The sequence below is a fragment of the Apodemus sylvaticus genome, chromosome 1, assembly GCF_947179515.1.
Source record: "Apodemus sylvaticus chromosome 1, mApoSyl1.1, whole genome shotgun sequence".
NCBI lineage: Eukaryota > Metazoa > Chordata > Mammalia > Rodentia > Muridae > Apodemus > Apodemus sylvaticus.
In genome coordinates, this window is record NC_067472.1 from 68,103,920 (window position 1) to 68,124,724 (window position 20,805).

The following is a 20,805-nucleotide window of genomic DNA, read 5'->3' on the forward strand; positions in this document are numbered from 1 at the left end:
ATGAATTTTGGAAAAGCCCCCTCCATTTATTTATTTATTTATTTATTTATTTATTTATTTATTTATTTATTTATTTATTTTGGCACAAGTCCCCACCTGATACCATGATGCAATCATGGTGTGTTTTAATGTCCAGAGTGGTTTCCTCCCGGTGCCGGTGCCTCTGTCTGTGCCTTTCTTCCTGCGGGCTGTGTACTTCTTCCCTTTGCCCTTTACTGTCTATTTGTGTTACTCAGGAAATATTTATAGCTTGTTGGTACTTTTGCTGGGATTATGCAGAATTTTTGAGTTAACTCAGAGAGAATTCTCGTTTTTGTAGTCTCAGCTCATTCTGTCTAAGAATAGGAGACTTTCAGAATTAGTTCTCACGTACGTTGTGCCTTGAGTGTTTTAAGCTGGGATGGGAACTTACCTGTATTCTCAGCACTGCTGAGGCAGGAGCAGGAATTCAGTTCAAAGGGATCCCTGGCTACACAGCAAGTTCAAGGCTAGCCACATAAGACTTTATTTAAAAAACAAACAAACAACGCACCCCCAAAACTGTTAAACTCTCTACGCCAGGTTTGATAGAGCCTGCCTCCACCCCAGCCTCAGGAGCTTCAGTCCCTGTGACCGTAGCTTCAGGGGCTCTCCTGGCACCTGCATGCATGTGGTGGACATACACTCACACAGACACACATGTATGGTCACATAAACGAGATAAATTAAAATTGAAAGAAGACCTCAAAGCATGTACATCCTTGTTTCCTGTTTTAGCTTAGGTTTTTCTTTGGAAAAAAAATTTAATTTTTTATTTATTCATCTCTCATATAGTGCATCCTGAGTTTCCCCTCCCTCTTCCCCTCCTCTCCTTCCCTCTCCCCACCAACTACTTCTCTTCCCTTTCTCTTCAGGAAAGGGCAGGCCTCCTGTGCATATCAACAAAACGTGGCATAGCAAGTGTCAGTGAGACTAGGCACCTCCATTTTATTAAGGCTGGAGGAGGCAACCCAGTAGGAGGAAAAGGCTCCCAAAAGCACGCAGAAGGAGCAAAAGACTCCTGCTTTTAGGATTCCCACAAGGCCAAGCTATACAACTCTTAACATATGGGCTGTCATCCACTGTCCCACCAGCTTCCCTCAGGCGTCAGAGGCCTCAGTGCCAAACCAGACCAACGAGGGTGAGGTGGAGCCGGAGACAAATATACACGAGGGTGAGGTGGAGCCGGAGACAAATATACACAGGGCTCTGGTCTGGCTAGGAATGCCGGGAGTGTTACAGCTCCTAGAAAGAAGAGAGGTGGTGTGGGTAGCCTGGGTACTAGGTCTCTCATCAGCTACCAGGAAGGCAACAGCCAGGTGGGTCCAAGATCCAGCAATGAATGCTTTGGGAGAGAAAACTCTTCCCCAAGTGTGACTTGGGAAATAACCACTCACAATGATCTTTGGTGAAATGACGTGTCTGCTTTATTCAGTATGGACAGGGACTATATAAACCTTGAGGAATAGGGTGGGATTTAGGAGGTAGATGCTTCCCATTGACTGAGTTTGAGATGTTAGTGATACTCTGCATGGGGAAAGACTCCAGGTGTGACTTTACAGTGACTGTCTGTCATGGTCCTCTCAGTGGGGTGTTGTGGTTACATGTCCTCAGCTCAAATCCCAGCAACCACATGATGGCTCACAATCATCTATATAGCTATACCATACTTATATACATAAAACAAACAAACAAACAAATAAATAAATCTTAAAAAGAAGGGGTGTGGGGTGAGAGATGGTGCTGCAGACAGCTGAGCTGGTGGGTCTAAGCCGTCCAAGCCCTGTGACATCATACCCAGAGCCACAGCATTTGAATTTTATGATGCTGGGTTTCCTTCCTGCTTTCGTCCAGGAGTTCCTCACTGTGTCCACACTCCTCCCTTTTGTTTTGTTTTGTTTTTTTAAAAGATTTATTTATTTATTATATGTAAATACACTGTAGCTGTCTTCAGACACACCAGAAGAGGGCGTCAGATCTCATTACCGATGGTTGTGAGCCACCATGTGGTTGCTGGAAATTGAACTCAGGACCTTCTGAAGAGGCAGTCAGTGCTCTTAACTGCTGAGCCTGTGTCATTGTATACTGGAAGTCTGTAATTTGCTTTTTAATTTTACAGGGAATTATGGTCAAGAGATTGCTTTGAGTCTCAAAAGAGACATTGGACTTTTAAACAGTGTTGAACTGAAAGGCTATGGGGACTTTTGACGTTGCATTAAATATGTTTTGCATTATCATGTGGCTACAACCCCATGGTGGCTTTGAATTGAAATATGGTGATTCTAATGAGAAATATTCCCAGTAAGCTTATAAGTTTGAATACCTGGTTCCCAGCTGGTGGAACTCTTGGAAGGACTGGAAGGTGTGACCTTGGAGGATGGTGTCACTGGGCTCAGGCTTTGAGAGTTTGAAGACACAGCATTCCAAGTTTCATGCTTGTGGTGAAGAATATAAAAGCTGGGTATGGTGGCGCACACCTTTAGTCCCAGCATTTGAGAGGCAGAGGCAAGGTGATCTCTGTGAGTTTGAGACTAGACTCTGCCTTGAAAAAACAAACCAAAACCCAAAAAAACGAATTTGCCCTTTCAGCTTCCTGTTCCCACCACCATCCCTTTGCTGCACCACTATGACCTCTAAACCTCTGGAATTGTAAGCTCAGACAAACGCTTTTTTCTCTGAGTTGCCTTAGTCATGGTGTTTTATCAGAGCAAAAATAGAAGTATAGAAAATATTTTATTATTTTATCATAGCAAAAATAACTAATATATAGATAGTAATGACTAAAACTCACTATATATTTGAAACTTTCAATGGATAAATAAAATTTAAAAGCCAGTGGGAATTATTAAATAAATAACACTGTAGATAATAAACACAGTTGGGGAAACTCATTCTTGGAAAGGACAGTGTTTTACAACTGAGTATAGATATTGGAGAGCAGCGGGCCCAGACCATAGTAGGAAATGTTTTCTGACTTGGGAGGTGTCCAGAAATAGGCCTTTGTGGGTAGCTACAGGAGGGGCATGCTGACCCTGGGCTGAAGGTAGGTTGGTGAGTGTTTACAGGGTCCTCCTGACTATTGCCCAGAGCATGATGGCTCTAGGAATGCACCTTAGGGTGTCAGGACATGGTACTTTCTTTTGAAGTGTTGAAGGACTGACTACCTTTGAATTAACCTTCTTTACTTCATGTGAATGCAAAAACCAAATGTTACCTTTCCCCAAAATTACCTGGTTATGGGCTGTGTGTGCAGACTCCGAGATCAATAAAAGTAATTTGTTCTTCCCTGCCAGTAAGGGAATTATTCACAAGTGAGCCATGTGTACTGCGTTAAGAATGAATGCAGCTCGATGCTAAGCAAGATGTGTTGAAGCCTAGAAGTAGTTTCTTGAAGAGAATTTATAGGGTTGGTACATTTTCAATAAACCAGTCACAATAGTTTATTACCAGAATTTCAGCCAAAATTGTTTAAAATGACTATTTTAAATCTATCAAGGCCAGTAACTACAGACAGCGCTTGAACTAACAAGGTTAAGGTAAGTGATGGCTGCTAGTCCTGAAAGGCATCTCCATACATGGTCTATAAAGTTTTCCACCTTCACAGGGGTCTGGTTTTGGAGCTCAAGTTTTCAGAAAGTAAATTCAGTTCATGCTCTATGTAGCCCGAGGTCATCTAAAGTGAAATCTTGTTTTTCAGAAACGGGCGTGCAGGAGATCAGAAGCAAGTGGACATGAGTGCAGCGGCCACATGCTAACCACCTGTGCCATGCTGTCCTGGAGCACAGAGGACCAGGAGCCAAGGCCACGAGGCCTTCCTGCGCCACAGCCAGAGTATAGCCCAGAGAGGCTGCGCTCCATGGTATGTCCCTCTTGCCAGCAAACCTACTGTGAGAATTTATTTAGTAAAACCGTGACTCTCCCCGGGCTGATGCACATATACCTGTGATTGGTTTATTAGGTTCTGCAGAACGGTGGAAGGAGTTCAGCCCAGCCTTGCCAGAGGTGTATCGCGGGGGAATCTGTAAGTGTGACCTCACTGAGACAGACATAAGTGATAGAGTTCTTAAACATTAGATCTGTAAAGCAGTCAATAAAACCTGCAGTTACATACATAAGGAATGGGAGATGTAAATAATATTAAAGGTTGGTTTGAGCTAGTCTTAGTATTCTGTTGAGGTTAAAAAATGTTGCGGGTTCATATTCAGAAATAGAAATTATAAATATTTTAAAAATTCCTACTAAAAAGCAATATTCGTGCATGTATACATGTATGAAGGTGCTGATGACCAGAAAGCAACCTTGAGGAAAAGAAGTTGACCCTCTGCTAGGCTGAAATACAGACCTTGAGGGTCGTCTTGGAGAAGAGACATGCCCTTATTTAAATTATCCCAATGGCAATCAGCACTGGGTGTTCCCTCTTCTGCTTAAACTTTTCTAGTGTGTTTCCATAAACTTTGCATAAGCTGTAGATTTCTGAAGGAAGCATAGTGTTCCCACCATCAGTTCAAAGTAAAGGGAGGTCAAAGACCGCCAGTCAGTTCTCAGCTTCTGCTGTAGGGTGGAATATCATAAAGTATATTAGCATAATAATGCCTTTGTTATTAATATTGAACTTACTCTAAGAACAAGTTAATATGTTTTTGATAACCTCTGTAATTCTTGGGTTTTTTATTTTAAATTTGAAATCTCAATATTGCAATAAAATAGAACTGTATTTAAATTCCACATAGAAACCAGGTGAGTGAGCTTGTGTCTGAGTGTCAGAGATTGCCCCCTAAAGATCGTCAGAGAAGTGAATTGCTGTTCCTGATGAGCAAAAGATTGAGTCTGTAACTTACAAGTGTCTTCGGTTGACTGGCTGCTGGGTTTCACAGTGACAGGCACTGAGTTTTGCACTAGACAGCCCTGGCACCCTGGTAGCTGCCGTTCACGGAATCTGAGTAGCTGAAGACATCGGAGGAGCGTGCAGAAGCAAGCTTGAGTGCTATGCTTCCTCCAGGAGGTGCGCTTGGCTACTCTGTTGTGTCGGCAGAGCACTGCCGTGCAGGTGTGCTGTAGTTCTGATCAAGATGCAGTGATTTGAATTTAGTATATTTAGGTTGGTTCCCATGGCTGCCAAATATACCCTAGGATGCAGATAGGTCATACTTTTCTTGAGAATTGTCCCCGGCTGTGGTTAAATCACATCTCTGGTTGCCACTGGATCGTTCTCTTTCTTGCCCCCAACCTCATTTCCAGGGGATATAGCTTTCAACTCCTCCTGCCTGTCAGAGGCACATTTGGAATTCGTATGCATTCCTAACACTCTTAGAGCTTGTGTTCTGGAATGAATGGCTTAAAGGAGAAAAAAAATTAGCTCAAGCACCTGATTGGATCATTTTGGCTAATATTCTGTTTGAACAACAGTACCTGTTTGCTTAGGGTTTTCTGTTCCTTTCTAATTCCCCAGGCTTGCCTCCTTTAGTTTCATAGGAAATGAATCTATGAGCAGAAAACCTACATTGATATGTAAATATCATTTTTTTTGGTTAATGCTCAATATTCTTTTCATCTAAATTTCAGAAACTGACTTTAAAAAATCAGTTTCCTTTTATTTGTAGTTACTCTCAATAAAATTTGACTCAGGCTCAGGCGGTTTAATATTTACACCCACTGTTTCTAAAAGTCTTATGTAAATAAAGAATGAAATGTGAATTTGGAAAGTCACACCTCCTGCTATTTGAACAGACTGCTCTGCCTATATCTTCTTTCTCTCATAATACGGCTAGTTGCCCTCCTAAGCTTTTAAAATAATAAGACACTTACTATTCTTATATTCTAAAACATCAAAAGGTTCAGTGTTAAATAAAAAGCAAATAGTATTTTTAGAGATGCAGGATCCCAGGGAGCAGTACTTAAGAGCAAATCACTGGTGGGCAGCAACTGCAAACTTCAGAGGACTTTATTAAACTCAGGCTCATTCCTAGGCACTTGGCCGCACGCACAGGAGCGCATCCCTGCCTGCGCATTCCCAGCCTGACTCAGGATGGCTCCCTATCTCTGATGGAGGCAGAGGCCATGTCAGTTTAGTTCACATGGAATCCCTAACAGCAGTCTCACGTGTACGTCTCAGCTTGTTTGGTGGCTTTGCCCTAAATCCACTGTGTGACCCGGGCCTCTTTGTGCTTTTGTAGTGTGCTGATCCAACTAATTCTTCTTGCTCTTAATCCTGGGCAGAGCAGAGTTGTCCCTATAGGACCTGAGCTCCTTGCTCTTCAGCTGCCTTTTATCTGTTTATTTGCATGTGTATATATTTATTTGTGTGTCACGTGTTTTCGTGAATATGGGCATAAATATGTATTTGAACATGTGTGGAAGCTCAAACTGGACATTGAGTGCTTTCTATGATCATTTTCCACTTATTTAGGCCAGGCCGCTCCCTGAAACTGGAGCCCACTAATTCTGGCTAGTCCAGCTGGTCAGTTTGCCCCAGGGATCCCCCATCTCTGCTTCCATGTACTAGAATTACCAGTGGACTTCCATGATGGCTTGTCTTTTTCATGGATTCCTGGGATCACAATAGAAATCCTCATGCATGTACACATGCAGGTGTTTTTTCTGTCAAGCTATCTTTTAGTCTTCTGTCATGGTTTTTTATTTCTGGGACAGGGTTTCTTGATATACTCTTGACTGTTCTGGAACTAACTCTGTAGACTAGGTTGGCCTCAGACTCACAGAGATCCACCTACCCCTGCCTCCCAAGCGCTGGGATCAAAGGTGTATGCCGCCATTTCCTAGCCCCTGTCCGGTTTTAATCACTGAATCCTGTCTCCAGGCATGGACCTTTTCCCAATGTATCCTTAGTCTCACTGTCCACATTTGCACTGAATCTTTCCACCTGATCCAAGTCATTCATACAGTGGCTTCTATTTCAGTAACTGCTGATGTGGGTTCCTTTGTTTGCTTGCTTCTTTGATTGACAAAGTCTCATTGCATAGCATAGGCTGCCCTTGACCTTATCATGTAGCCTGGACTGACCTAGATTAGTTGTAATCCTCCTGCCTCAGCCTCTGAGTGCTGAGATTATAGACAAGAGCAATTGTTGACACTTTTCCCTATAATTGTCCCAGTTCGGTTTGTGTTACATGTCATCACTCAGACCATCTCCTCTCAGCCCCCATCACCTGCTCCTGAGGATTTGAATGCGGAGGGGAACAGTGTGGTTCTGGGGCACTTAAGAGTCCGTCCCCACAGTTGTCGGCCATTGCTTTTCCTGGTTTACACTGTCTTGTCTTACACTTCAGACACAATGGGTAAGGACTGTTACCAGCAGATTCCCTTTCATTCCACACATGCCCCGGTGCTGACTGTCACTGAACAGCTGACTTCTCTGTAGTCAGCTTGGGATGGGAACGCTGCTGCTCCTTGTCAGTTCAGAGCAATTAAGTTAGGCGTAATGATGCTGCCAGGGGGCTACAGAATAAACAGAAGAGGATCTGAGAGGGGCCGGGGTTATAATGTTATCACAAAACTACTCTCCTCCCTCCCTCTTTTCCTCCCTCCCCTCAACCTTTCCCCTTCTTTCTCATTTAGGTGTAAATGATAAACCTCTATACTACTGTTCATGAGTTATATAGAAGTGCGTTGTCAAACGTGTTATATGTGTATGATGTTTGTACATGCTCATATATGGGATATGTACATGTATTGTGAGTATGATATAAATGTGTATAAATTTGGTGTGTATTTATGTTATGTGTTTGTGTGTAGAATGCATGTGTGGTATATGTGGAAAGCCTGGGTCTGGTTATATATATATATATATGTGTGTGTGTGTGTGTGTGTGTATGTGTATGAGTAATGCATGGGTGTGTGGTATATATGTATGTGTGTGTAGTATGTGTGTCTGTGGAATACATGGGTGGGTGTGGTATATGTGTGTAATGCGTTGATATGGTATATATATGTTTTAATACATGGGTTTGGCATGTTTATGTATGTGTGCACTTGTACGCACGTGTGTATATGTGTGTATGTGCAGAGTTAGAGTGCTGTTTAGTGTAAACCTGCAGCTGACTTGGATCACCTAAAGGGACAGCAAGAGCCAGTGTTTGACATTTCTGTTTTGAATAGAGACCTTTTTTGTACTTCTTTAGATTTTTTTAAAATGTATCTTATGTGTATAAATGTTTTGCTTGGTAGTATCTGTATACCACATGCATGCAGTGCCTACCAGGGCCATAAGAGGGTACCAGAGCTCTGAAGCCAGAGTTACAGACAGTATGAACCACTTTGGGGGTGCTTGAAACCCACCTGGGTCTCCTGGAAGAGCAGTCAGTGCTTTTCACCATGCAGGCATCTCTCTAATGCCCTCTCTACTTCTTTTCCTGCACATGAGTGACCCCTAAAACACTTGGGTTTACTTTCCTCACAGATCTGCAGGGTGCTGGTAGTTGCCTCCTACCTCTGTGTTATCTCTGAGTGTATGTGGAGCAGGACTGTCTAGATGACAGTTATACCTGCTCTTTTCCATGCCACCAAGAAATGGGGCCACACTTGGTGTGTCAGTCTGAAGATCAGGTTGGGCGACGGGACAGAAATGAGATGCTGGTTCTCAAAGTAGGGAGTTTGGGGAAGGGTAGCACAGCTTGTTTCAGGAACAGCTTATTCTGTCAGCCCTTCACCCTCAAATCCCTAGAATAGAAAGGCCAGTGTCGTAGGTGGATCAGTGGAGTTCACCAATTTTATCTCATAAGGCCTTTATAGATAAGCAGTTGGCCAGTGTGCCTCTGGTGTGGAGAGAGAGGGATCAAGCTCTACCATTGACTAGCTATAGCCTTTTAAAGAGAAGTGATGGATTTTCTTTGAAGGACTTCTTACTAGCACCTTGGAGTGACACCTTTGTTACGTCCAGGGGTCTCTAGCTTGTGGGCAAGTGGCTGCTTCCTTAGGCTTCTGACTGGAGGGCTCAGCTTCCTATCTCCTGGAACACATAGTTATCAAAACTGTTTCTAGAAGGGAACATACACAGGCCAACAGGCCACTAACAGTGTCAGAAACCAAGAAAGTTGTCAAAAACCTACCATTCCTGGTAGTTTTGTTTTTGTTTTTCAGCTTATAATACCCAATATAAAAGAACATTATAGCTGGGAGGTGGTGGCACACGCCTGTAATCCCAACACTCTGGGAGGCAGAGGCAGGCGGGATTTCTGAGTTCGAGGCCACCCTTGTCTACAGAGTGAGTTCCAGGATATACAGAGAACACCAAATCAAAAAAAAAAAAAAAAAAAAAGAACATTATGTTGGTTGGTTTAACGTTAGAAAAATGAACACAAGCAGTCATTGTGTTTCACTGTTAGCACCAGGCCCTGCTCATAATAATTCATAAGCTGTGGCTCCCATCTTCACTCTCTACTCCCTAGTGCTCTACTCCATAGTGCTCAGGAGACTGAGCCAAGAGGATTGTGGTAAACTGGAGACCAGGACTCTGGGGAAAGAAAGAAGGGGGGGGGAGGAGGGAGGGAGGGGAAGGAAAGGAAAGGAAAGGAAAGGAAAGGAAAGGAAAGGAAAAGGAAAGGAAAGGAAAGGAAAGGAAAGGAAAGGAAAAGAAATTGGTGATTTAATTAAGCACCCCCCCCCCCCCAGCAGAGTTTATCCTGCTTGAACTTCCTGGAAGTGTCTCCATTGCCGAGAGGAAGACCAGGACACTTGCTGTGGCTGTTTCTCTTCGTGTTCTAGAGCTCTAGAGCTTCCAGCTGGTACAGCAGACAGGAACAAAGGAGCACTGAGTAAAAGCAGTGACAAGGAAAACCAGAAAACATTAAGTTATTGTTTCCAGGTTATATAGCCGTCTATGTAAAATATCCAGGAATGCCTGCAGGTAAACTACTCAGTCAGAGGGTGGAGCAGACAGATACACAAAACCATGGAGTATTATTCACTAATAGTCCAGAAAAGAAGCATCACCAGTGTTTTGCTACTCACACCAATGGTTACTGTCAACTGTCCTTTGTAGATTTCAGGATTTCAGCAGGCCCACTGCAGGGGGCTTTCTATGTTTGTTTGTCTAAGAATGTCTTAATTTCTAAATCACTTTTGAAAGATAGTTTTGTTGGAAATAGAATTCTTGATTGAGATTGATAGGTTCGGTCCTGAAGAAAGACTAGGAAGCAGTGAGCACAGCTGGAAACCACCAGATATGAGTTCATTTCCATCCCAATCATAGAATCAAGTAAGAACCTGAGGCCCGTGAGATGGTTCAGCAGGGAAAGGTGTTTGCTGTTGGTCCTGAGGACCTGAATCCGTCCCCAAGTTCCCCAAAACTTGTCCTCTGACTTCCACATATATGTTCTGGTTTGCACACACATACATACAAACTAAATAAATATCATCTTGCTTAGTGAGAAGACACTGGACTTTTGTGATGTTTCCCACCATTGCCTTACGTTCCCTATGTAAGTCTTAGCAACAGAAGGCAGGCTTTCTCTTTGTTGGTGGTGAGACGTACTGTCAAGATACAGCAAGCCTCAGTCTTTTCCCTTACCTAGCGAGCAGACCATCCCTATCAGACATGCTTCTGGTGTTTTTTTAAGTTTTAGAAGATATCTTTTTGTGCTTTGTATATATTTAGGTTATATTTGTTTAGTTCTCAAATTTCTGACAGGATTGAAAACTAGTTAGTCTAATAATGAAACTCAAGTTGTTTAGCTTTGAGAGAGATGATATAGATTCAAAAGAATGGTTTTCAGATGGTAATGGAAGCTAAAATCGAAACCTAATTCAAATATAAAATTATGAGCTTTTTAAGTTAAGATAGATAATAAAATACTTTATCTAATTGACAAAAATGATAAACTAGATGTTAATTATATATCATACTTTATAATTTACATAATTGTATGGTTGTGCTCAATTTATGTCTGAGAGAAAGCCTTTTTCATTGGACAAAAAGGGGGAAATGAAGTGGGTTTGGCCTATTGCTGCTTGTGTTATATTGTTAATTTTGGTCCCCAAAACTGCTTACATGAGTGTCAACATGTAAGACACTGAGGGACCCTGACCCCGGTTGACTCCGATTGATAAATAAAGACGCTAACAGCCAATGGCTGGGCAGGCAGACAGAGGTGCAACTTTTAGGTTTCCCAAGCTTGGGAGAGAGAAGAGAGGAAGAAGAGAATCACCACAAGAGGGGCATAGGACAGACCAGCCATATAAAAATTTAGGTAAATGGCTCTAATAGCCACTTCCTCCATTTGGTCTGGGATAACAAAGATGAAATATAGATTTTTAAAGATGTTAACTCCAGAATACCAGAGGGGAGTGTTTACTAGCCACAGAAAGAAATACAAGTGCCCAGCCTTTGAGCTACCCAAGACGTATCAAAATTAACTGACATATATTATATCTTTCATTCACAAATCCAAATAACTCTTGGATTTGCACATGCAATCTGCAGGGAACACAAATTGGACTGACCAAATACCACAATACAGGTGAGCCACAGAGTCACTGGCATAAAATGGATACATGGCCACCTGCCAGGTCTTCTCCAGGCAAGGCCTGAACTGAGTCGTCCCCCCACCCCCACCCCTCACCCCTGGCAGCACCTGCTTTCTGGAGACTGCATGAGACCCTTGGCTGGATGGTTATCGCCTCATTTCCTGGGCACCCAACACTTCTGGGTCTTAGCCCCTGGGTCAGTTAGTGTTTTAGGGTAGGCCTCGTAGGCAGGGATACCAGTCGTCTTTTGCCTGTGGCCAAAAGTTTCTTTGATGAGACCTCTTGTTGCACATTAGTGCAGTGCCTGGCCAGCTGTCATCCTCAATCTTACTGGTTCTCCCATTTATTTCAGTAGAGCCATGAGAGGCCTGCTTCAGAAGGATGGTGAGGTGCCCCAGTGGGAACCATTATGATCCTGGGGACTTCCAGATAGCCACATGAGTATCAAGCCACGCTGCTGTTGTTTTGAATCCTATTTCAGTATTCTGAGAGCATGTTTTAAATTTTTATTTTATGACTAGCTGAATGATATTTTCATTCTTTTTCTCCAAGTAATAGAGAATGTAACATTTGTTTAAGCTGTTCTATGTGGCATTAGGAATACTTCAAGTCCCTTAGTTACAGTGTAATGAGCATTAATAGATATATAAGTTATGACTTTGAAGCCATTATTTACAAGTACAAGCCAGGCCTGGTATCACTTCTGTAATCCCAGTACTCCAGAGGTGGTACACAACTGCTAGCCTATATACTGTGTGTGTGTGTGTGTGTGTGTTTCTCTCTCCCCTGTCAATATATTAATTATTACTATTATTTTATTTTTGAGATAGGGTCTCATTGTGAAGGCTTCTGTAGCACAGGCTGGCCGTGTTCTTGTCATAGCTTCACATGTGCTGGGATTATAGGCATGTGTCATCACACCCAAGCTAGCCCAGTTATTATGGTGTTCTCTGTGTTGGTGAATGTCTAACTGAAGCCTGTTAATGAATATAGAGTGAATTAATGCTCACAGTGTATTCTTTCACCATTGCAGGGCCATTTTAACCATACCGGCAACCATTAGAAGATGCAAACGGGATGAACGAAGATTCCAGTTGAGTTTGAATCCTCACATGATGGCCAGTGCACATCCCTTACAGCTTGCCTGGCTGCCCACCTGTCTAAATGATGGCTAGGGCTCCCTCGGAGGTTGTCTGCCTCTCAGGTAATCCCACTGTCCTGCAGAAGGCCAGGAACATCCTGAGTGGGATGGCTCACCTCAGCCTCTTTTCTAATGTCTTCTGCTGGGCAGGAAATTACATAGAAGTCAGCAAACTCTGTATCAAACTGTCTGGAGCCTCATAGCTCATGTAATCATTAGGCTCAGCCAGACACTTCCCTGCCTATGGACTTTGGGTTGTTTCTGGACATTACTGGGCTTCTCATATACTCTTTTTAATTAAAAGACTTATTTTTGTATTTTAAATGCTCTATAATCTTGAAGTGAATTTTACTAAATGCTGATGTCCAATCAAGCTATGTAATTCTCCAACTGAAGTTATCAGAAACAGAACCCTATTTATATTAAAATGGAAATTGTGGACAGCTGTCTGGCTTTGGTGTGTTGTGTAACTCTGGAGACTGACCTTGCTTTCCCCACATCAGGAAGCTTCCTGAGTGGAGGTCCTATAGAGATGACTGGATTATAGAACTGATTTCATGTTCTTTAACTGGAAGCTTGGAGGAGGGCCCCGGCCATGTCTTCCATGTGTCCATTATGTTATTTACAGGGCTTATGTTCCCTGCCAGGAATACATAGAAGAACCTCATGTATACTAACCCTGATATGTAGTCATGGTGAGGCCCACACTGCAGAACGGGGACAGGGGGAACCAGGTTGCCAGAACTAGTGTGATGCTGTTTGTGAGGAGATGCTCCAACATCATAGGACATAGCTGTTAAACCAGGGAAGAAGCCAGCACTGCAGCTGGCTGAGACATGACAGCCCATGCCTAAAACAGACAACACTGAGAGACAGGTTGTAGTTCTTGGCCTTCAAATATTGGAGGAAGGCTGGTCTTCATTTGTTTGTTTTTCTCAAAAATGACATTAATTTTTATAAACAAATAGAAACTTCCTAAACTCCTATTTATTTTCATCTATAAACTCTATCCCCAAATGCATTGAAAGAGAGGTCTGTATTTTTATGCTAGGTGTTTTTGTGTTTGCAGAAGTACACAGTTCACCCGGACTGTGAACCCAGCAGTCCCTCTGACCATCATCTAGCCCATGAGAAACATCACTGCTCCATGCTGGATCACAGCAGACTCTTGATTCTGTCTTCTGTCTACTGGAAGTGTCATGAGTGACCTTAAAACTTTTAAAAAATTTTATTCACTGTGTGTGTGTGTGTGTGTGTGTGTGTGTGTCCAGAATATATATGGAAGTCAGAAGACAACTTGCTAGAGCAGTTCTCTTACTACCATGTGGGACCTAGAGATCAAACTCAGGTGTCAGGCTTGGCAGCAAGCACCCTCACCCACTGAACCCTTTCCTGCCCAAGACATTCTTTAAGACTTTTTCTCCTCATCTGTATTGGATGGCAGTGACACATGGAATTGTCCATCAGCATTGAAAGCAGCACATTCAGAGGGCCTGGGGGGTTTCCTGTGACAGCCATTTCCCCTGCTGCATGTCCCTTTTCTTCTGTGAAGCCAAGTCAGGGGAGATTACCAAGGGAAAAGAGCCAGAGGGTGGATGAGGTGGGCCAGCTTGTGGAACCAATTGTTTCATCTGAGATGCCTGGAATTCTAGACCGTATGGAGCAAGAACACTGAGGAGGTGGCACTGGACAGCACATGTGGGGCTCTGATATCCCAGACTTTCTGCCTTCACCGCTGACAACAGGAATCCACCTGTGGCCGTGCTAGCCTCGGAGAGCAGCATAGCATGGCATTGCATCTTCCAGCTTACCCTGCCACCTTCGCCATCCTCGCCCTCACCTGGACCCCACTTTCCCAGCTCTGTAATTCTCTCTCTTCATGACTGTGACCACTGGTCCTTGGACCCAGCCTCTCTCCTATAGACCATGCAGCTGTGAGGGTAGGGACAAGGAACATTTGGGTAACATCTCGTCTAAACCGGTCTCAGTATGAGTATAAAACAACTCAAGGCAGAAGAACGGGATAACAAGCCCACCCGTAGGAGATCATGGGTTTCAGTGGCCTGAAGCAGTTCTTTGGTTCTAACAAAATGTCACCTGGTGTCATTCATATCATCAGAATCATTATCATTTTCTTGTAGGAAAAAGATGGTTTGATGGTTTGCTACATGTGATGAAACTATAAATTTAGAACATACAGGTAAGGGTTAGCTCTATTACTCATCTTTTAAAAGGTATATGACTGGGTGGTCAACCCTGTCTTGAACAAATCACAAAAATTTTTATGAATATCCAGTCAAAACCAACAGGGTATCTCTCCTGAGATATTATCAATATAGATTCCAAGTTAGACTACACAGTTCTGTTCTTACTGTCTTAGAATATCCTCAGAAGCCTCTGTCATTGAACAGAAAATAGGAAACACCCCAGAGCTCTTTCTTTCAAATGAATAGGGGAAAGCAAGAATAGAAGAAACATTTTAAACGTTGTCTTCCATTTTTGTGGCGTGATTTCTGTTGTCTGGTACCTTGGAAGCCTCTGCCACCTCCAAAGCCTCCCTGGCCTCTGCCACCAAGTCTGCCTCTTCCTCCTCTGCCCCCACCTCAGCCACTTTCACCTGTATGCTTGGTCCAGTCCAAGGTAACTTTCTTTCCATCAATTTTTCCATCTTCCATGGCCTTATTGGCAATGTTGCCATCTTTCCCATGGTTGAATTCTACAAAACCAAACCCTCTGGAACCAAGTCTCCTGAGCAGTGACTATTCTGCATGAATGGCGCCCTCATTCTTTTAAGGTCTCTTCAGGGGTTTCTTCAGACAGACCTTTGACAGAGTTTTGGATGGCTGACTTCTTGTATTAAGCGATCTCCTGGGTCCTTGTAACTTCAGCCTGATTGTTCTGCCCTCAATCTCCATTTTCCTACAAAGTTTAAAGCTTTAGCATCTTCAAATGAGGCAAATTTTATAAACGCATGCCCTTTAGATTTGCACTTGGATTCTGGAGCACTTTGATAAAAGTTGCTTTCTCAAATACTTCCTGAAGAGTTTCTTCTGTTGTACTGTAGGAAAGTTACTTTAAACCACAGTGTTTGTGTCCCCACTCTAAGTGCTTTTCCAGCTCTCTCTTGTCTTGTCTTTTCTCTGCCCATCAAGCTGTGCCCCCTGCTTTTCTCAGACTGTTTCTCTGCATTGACTTCTGCCTTAAAGTCATGAATGATAGATCCCTTTACCTGTCCGCCCTTGCTGACCAATCTGATCTCTGTGGCATCTTCAGCACTTCATCCTCAGTGATGCTGAAAGATGATTTTTGACAAAAAGTGTTCTTGCAAATACTACTTTCTTACTGTCTCTTTCTTTTTTCTTCTTCTTCTTTTTTTGTTTTGGTTTTTTTCCTACTTTAATTATATTGCCAAACACTTGTCAAAACAGTGAATTCCAAGGCCTTTTCTAGGTTTTTAGCAGACTTAAAATTCACATACCCAAAGTTTGTAACTGTCTTAATTATCTAATATTTATACCAATAAAGATATGGGAGGTATATAAACTGAGGCAAAAACCTACTAGCTCAGGGAGGTAACTTTATTTTCTGAAGTATATATGAAATATGTATTTACAAGCCTTAATCTGCAACTAAACTGCTAGTTCTTGAGAAATCTCTCTCTGTGTTATTCCACCTAGTCTGCCTTTCTTTTAAGCTCCTTCAAACCCATAAGGGCACCTTAGCTCTCTTTCCTAGAATACTGTTTTACCTGTGTCCTGCCAGATGCTTCTCTGTTGTTCCTGCAAGCCCGAAGAGAAAAATCCCACTGTATTCCTGAGAATTCCTTCCATAAAGGCTCTTCCTAGCCAAAAGAGAGACCTCTATCAAAGGTCTAATTGCTAGTCTCTAGTTCCTCCCCTAAACACTTGGCAGGCTGAACTGTAGGCTTGCATTTTTCAAAATCTACTTTAATAAGAGTTTTTAAACCCTTCAACTTCCCTTCTAGCCCATCTAACCAGAGGTAGGAGAAAAGAAAGGTTGATAGGAAATGGGATGTAGACCCATTTAGAAGTAGCTTTTTGGGGGCGGTTCCTGTCTTTGTTGACAGGATATTGGCAGACCAGTCCAAAACACCAAACAGGAATCCGTAGTAGCAGCTCAGTCCAGAAGAACTTTGAGGCTCCGCCAAATCAACATGAGTCCAAGGAAGTAGCAAGAAACTTGAAGAGTACTAAAAAAAAATCTCCGGCACTTTTCTCTTTACAAAGTCAAGACATGCAAAGAAAGCAAGGTGAACCAATGCAAGAGTTTTATCAGTGACGACTAGAGTCAGTGAAGACCACCAAAGACCAGGAAAGAGTTACAAGGTGAACCAATGCAAGAGCATCATCCACTATCTGTTGGGTTCTATTTATACTCTTTCCAAACATCACATGTACTTTTAAGTGTCTGCTCCAGTGAAAACATCACATGCCCTTTCACCAGGCAGCTTCCAGAAAAACACCCATGTCTGTTCGCAGCAAAACATCCTCTCACATGTCTGCTTCAGCTTTCCGAAAAAAATTGCATGACACAACTGAATCTCCAACAAAACCAGAAATTCCCATTTCTCTGAACCATGTCACTGTCCCAATGGGGCTGAGGGTCACAAGCCAAGTCAGCAGGGGCCAGACCATTTCACCTTCATGGTGAGGTGGTTCAAGGCCACCCAGCTGACTGTGGCTCAGGTCAAAGAACACAAGACCTTTCCTAAGCAACTTGCTTTACAATAGGCAGGAACTTTCCATTCTCTAACATTCTTATTTATGGAGGATTTTAGAGACACACACCCAAACTGTAATTCTTCAGGACACATCCAACTGCATCTGACAAATACAATACCTATCTAAGCTTGTAGATTTTGCTAACAATTATGTTTTCCATGTACAACCATCAAATATCCTGTAACAAAATTTCCTGTTTGTACCACTTCTGACAAGATCAGTTTTAGTAAAAAGTCTTTGGGCAGTTTTTAACAGCCCAAATCAGCAGCAGCAGATTTGCTGGGGTTAAGGTTCCCCATGAAAGGGGTTGTTCTGAGCCTTCCACTTTCTGTTTCTTGACATCAGGAGCTTCTTTCTATTTCGTCATTTCCCTCTTTTGTTTTCCAGGCGCTGCTATAACAGGCTCCTCTTCTTTCTCCTTCTCTTCATCATCATCTTCATCTTCCTCATGGCTACACTCTTGGCTTTCATAGGAACAACTTTTACAGGAGCTTGCTCCCATTTGATCTGGTATGATCTCTGTAGCATCTTCTTCAGAGTCATCTTCCTCCTCCTCCTCCTCCTCCTCATCTCCCTCATCCTACATCCTCTGAGGCAGGAGCAGCAACTGCTGCTTTCTCTGGTTTCACTGCTTTCACAAGTGGCAGCTCAAATGAATCCTCCTCCTCATCTTCATCACCATCATCCCCATCCTCATCCTCATCACCGTCTTCCTCCTTCCGCATCCTCACTATACTTATCCTCAGATGGAGTGACAGCTTTCCTTTTGTTTTGTTTTGTTTTGTTTTAGACAGGGTTTCTCTGTGTAGCCATGGCTGTCCTGGAACTCACTCTGTAGACCAGGCTGGCCTCGAACTCAGAAATCCGCCTGCCTCTGCCTCCCAAGTGCTGGGATCAAAGGCGTGGGCCACCATCGCCCGGCAACTGCTTTCCTTTTTTTTTTTTTTTTTTTTTTTTGCTTTCCTTTTTTAAACAGGGGTTGCTACCAATGCTTTTGTATGTGTAGCAACTTTAACCTTTCTTGTTTGTGAAATGATTACCTTTCTTACTATTTTTGGTTTGTTTTTGTTTTTGCTCTTGCCTGTTTTCTGAGGAATGACTACCTCTTCATCATCTCCATCACCTTCACTGTTTCCCACCATTCGGGAGGAGCCATTTTCTTAGAGTCACTGTGATTTCTACTGGCCTTTGTGAGTTTCACAATGATGGCAGGTTATGACAAGAGCATGTACGGTGAGCGGGCAGTGCAGAAGAGCCTAGGGAAGCTCAGGTGACTCCTATGGCAAGCTCAGCTGAGGACAGTGAGACACTGGGGCACATACAACTAAATGCCAGCTACAGCCAGCACCTGAGGCAGAAGGTGCCAATGTCATCCTTTTAAGATTTAAGGCAGCAGAATGGTCATTCTTAACCAGGTCTCACTTGGCCAGCCCTGTGCTATGCAGCCCCGGTGTGTCCTGCTGCCAGTGGATATGTGGATTCAGCAAAGAGGTGTACTGATAGATGCTTCTTTAGCTCTGGAAGCCCCTGGGGGTGGGGCATGCAGCCTGCTGGGGCTGTCCAGGCCAGCTGTCCTTACACAGCTTGCTCTCCCTGCCAGGCCCCTTGTCAGCCCCACAGGTGCTAAGCACAGCCTGTTAGCCAATGGCAGAACCTGCACAGATCTCACTAAGCAGGCTTTCCAGCCACCCCAGGAGGAGCGTGAAATGGGATTATCTCTTCCCAGTGCTTCATTGTTTCTCTGGTCAAGAAGAGGAGAGAGACATTTCCTTCCACCCAAGAAAACGCTGGGCATTTGTGTGTGTGTGTCATTAGATAAGTTCTCATTCGTCCCTTTAATTTGCCACTGTTGGGTTTTACATTAGGGTAAAAATATGAAAGTATGCAACACCTTTAAGCATGTCTGAAAGTAAATTGATGGCAATTTCTAAACCAACAACTTGAAAACATTCACCCTAGAAACTTTGAGCATGTTAAATCTTTAACAGAGAAGGGCATGTTAACACCATTCAAACTTCGTCACCTAAAACACAATTGTTTCCACTTCTTTTATGTGTATGTGTGTGTACCTGCTTGCCTGTAGTGACTGGAAGTCAAGCTCAGATGTCATTCCTCAGGAGACCACTGAACCTGGAGCTTGTTATATTAGCTAGCCTGGCTGGACAGAGAGCCCCTGAGATCCATCTGTCCTCACTCCCTACACACTTACTTAGGTTACAGGCAGGTGCTGCCAACTCAACTTTTACATGGAAGCTGGAGATGGGAACTCAGGTTTTCACGCTTGCTCAGGGTGGTAGTCTGAATAGTAATGGCCCCCATAGATTCATGTGTGAATGCTTGGCTCATAGGGAGTGGCACTATTAGGAGGTGTAGCCTTATTGGAGGAAGTGTGTCACTGTGGAGGAGGGCTTTCAGGTTTTATAAGCTGAAGTCTGGCCAGTGTGAAGCAGTCTCCTCCTGCTGCCCTCAGATCAAGATGTAGAACTCTCAGCTCCTTCTCCAGCACCATGTCTGCCTGCACGCTGCCATGCTTCCTGCCATGATGACAATGGTCCAAATCTGAAACTGTAAGCCACTGCCAGTGTTGCTGTGGTCATGATGTCTCTTTGCAGCAATAAACCCAAAGTAAGACACAGCACACTGAGCCATCTCCCCACTTCCAACATGATCACTTTCAAAAACTAAAGTTGATGATTCTGTTAATTTTTTAAATTTCCCAATATTCTCCAGACCTTCTCACTGGATTATTTAACTGTGGGTTGGGACCAGATATGTGACATCCACTGTTTAACTCCAGGCACACTATGCCTGACACTGCAAACTGAAGCCACAGGCACAGGCCGGAGTCTGATCCGCCTTGCCTCAAGTGTTACTTCTAAGACATCCATTGCTTGGAAGTCAGAAGTCAGAGGCCATCTGTGGCCTCGCACATTCCTTCTCAGAAATGGGGTAGGTTAAGGTAATGTCTTCAGAGCTGTTTCTTCCTCTCAGGAGCTTTAAAGCTGGACTGGGGCCATAGGTTAGGGAATGGCCCTTGGAGACTGAAAATGGTCAAGATCTCTATGAAATTTTTGCTTCCCTAGGCCTTCATGAGTTTGAACTTCATCTGATTTAAGGGTTTGCATTGCATTGATGGCTGCTGTGGCCAGAGCAACTGAGAGGGGCCATGAGTCCTCAACTAGAGACAAAGATAAGACCAGGGGTGTTAGGGTGTCCAAGGGTGCTGGATCTGGGAGCAGTGTCATCTGTTTCCATGCCATTTGCCTGCCCAGCCGGTAGGGTAGGGTGGGAGGTGCTGAGGCCATGCTGAAAGCAGGGACAGCTAGAAGACCCCGGCTGACAGACTGAACACTTCATTTGTCTCTGGGTAGCTTTGACAGAGCCACTCTGCACCTCTGGCCTGCAGAAAAGAAGCACACCGGGTCT

The 20,805-nt window shown here is 43.5% G+C and overlaps 1 protein-coding gene and 1 pseudogene across 1 annotated transcript in view; one reads left to right on the top strand and one right to left on the bottom strand.

Moving 5' to 3' along the window:
- The window catches only part of C1H10orf143 (chromosome 1 C10orf143 homolog), a 35,501-nt gene extending 22,423 nt beyond the window's left edge, over window positions 1–13,078 (top strand). Inside the window, exons 2-4 of the mRNA XM_052196414.1 lie at window positions 3,716–3,877; window positions 3,977–4,039; window positions 12,530–13,078. Coding sequence (XP_052052374.1) covers window positions 3,716–3,877; window positions 3,977–4,039; window positions 12,530–12,559 — 255 coding nt within the window. The 3' untranslated portion in view covers window positions 12,560–13,078. The remainder of the gene's footprint in view (window positions 1–3,715; window positions 3,878–3,976; window positions 4,040–12,529) is intronic.
- A 249-nt stretch (window positions 13,079–13,327) lies between these two features.
- Window positions 13,328–18,104, bottom strand: LOC127678821 (nucleolin-like; annotated as a pseudogene).
- Between the last annotated feature and the right edge of the window lie 2,701 nt (window positions 18,105–20,805).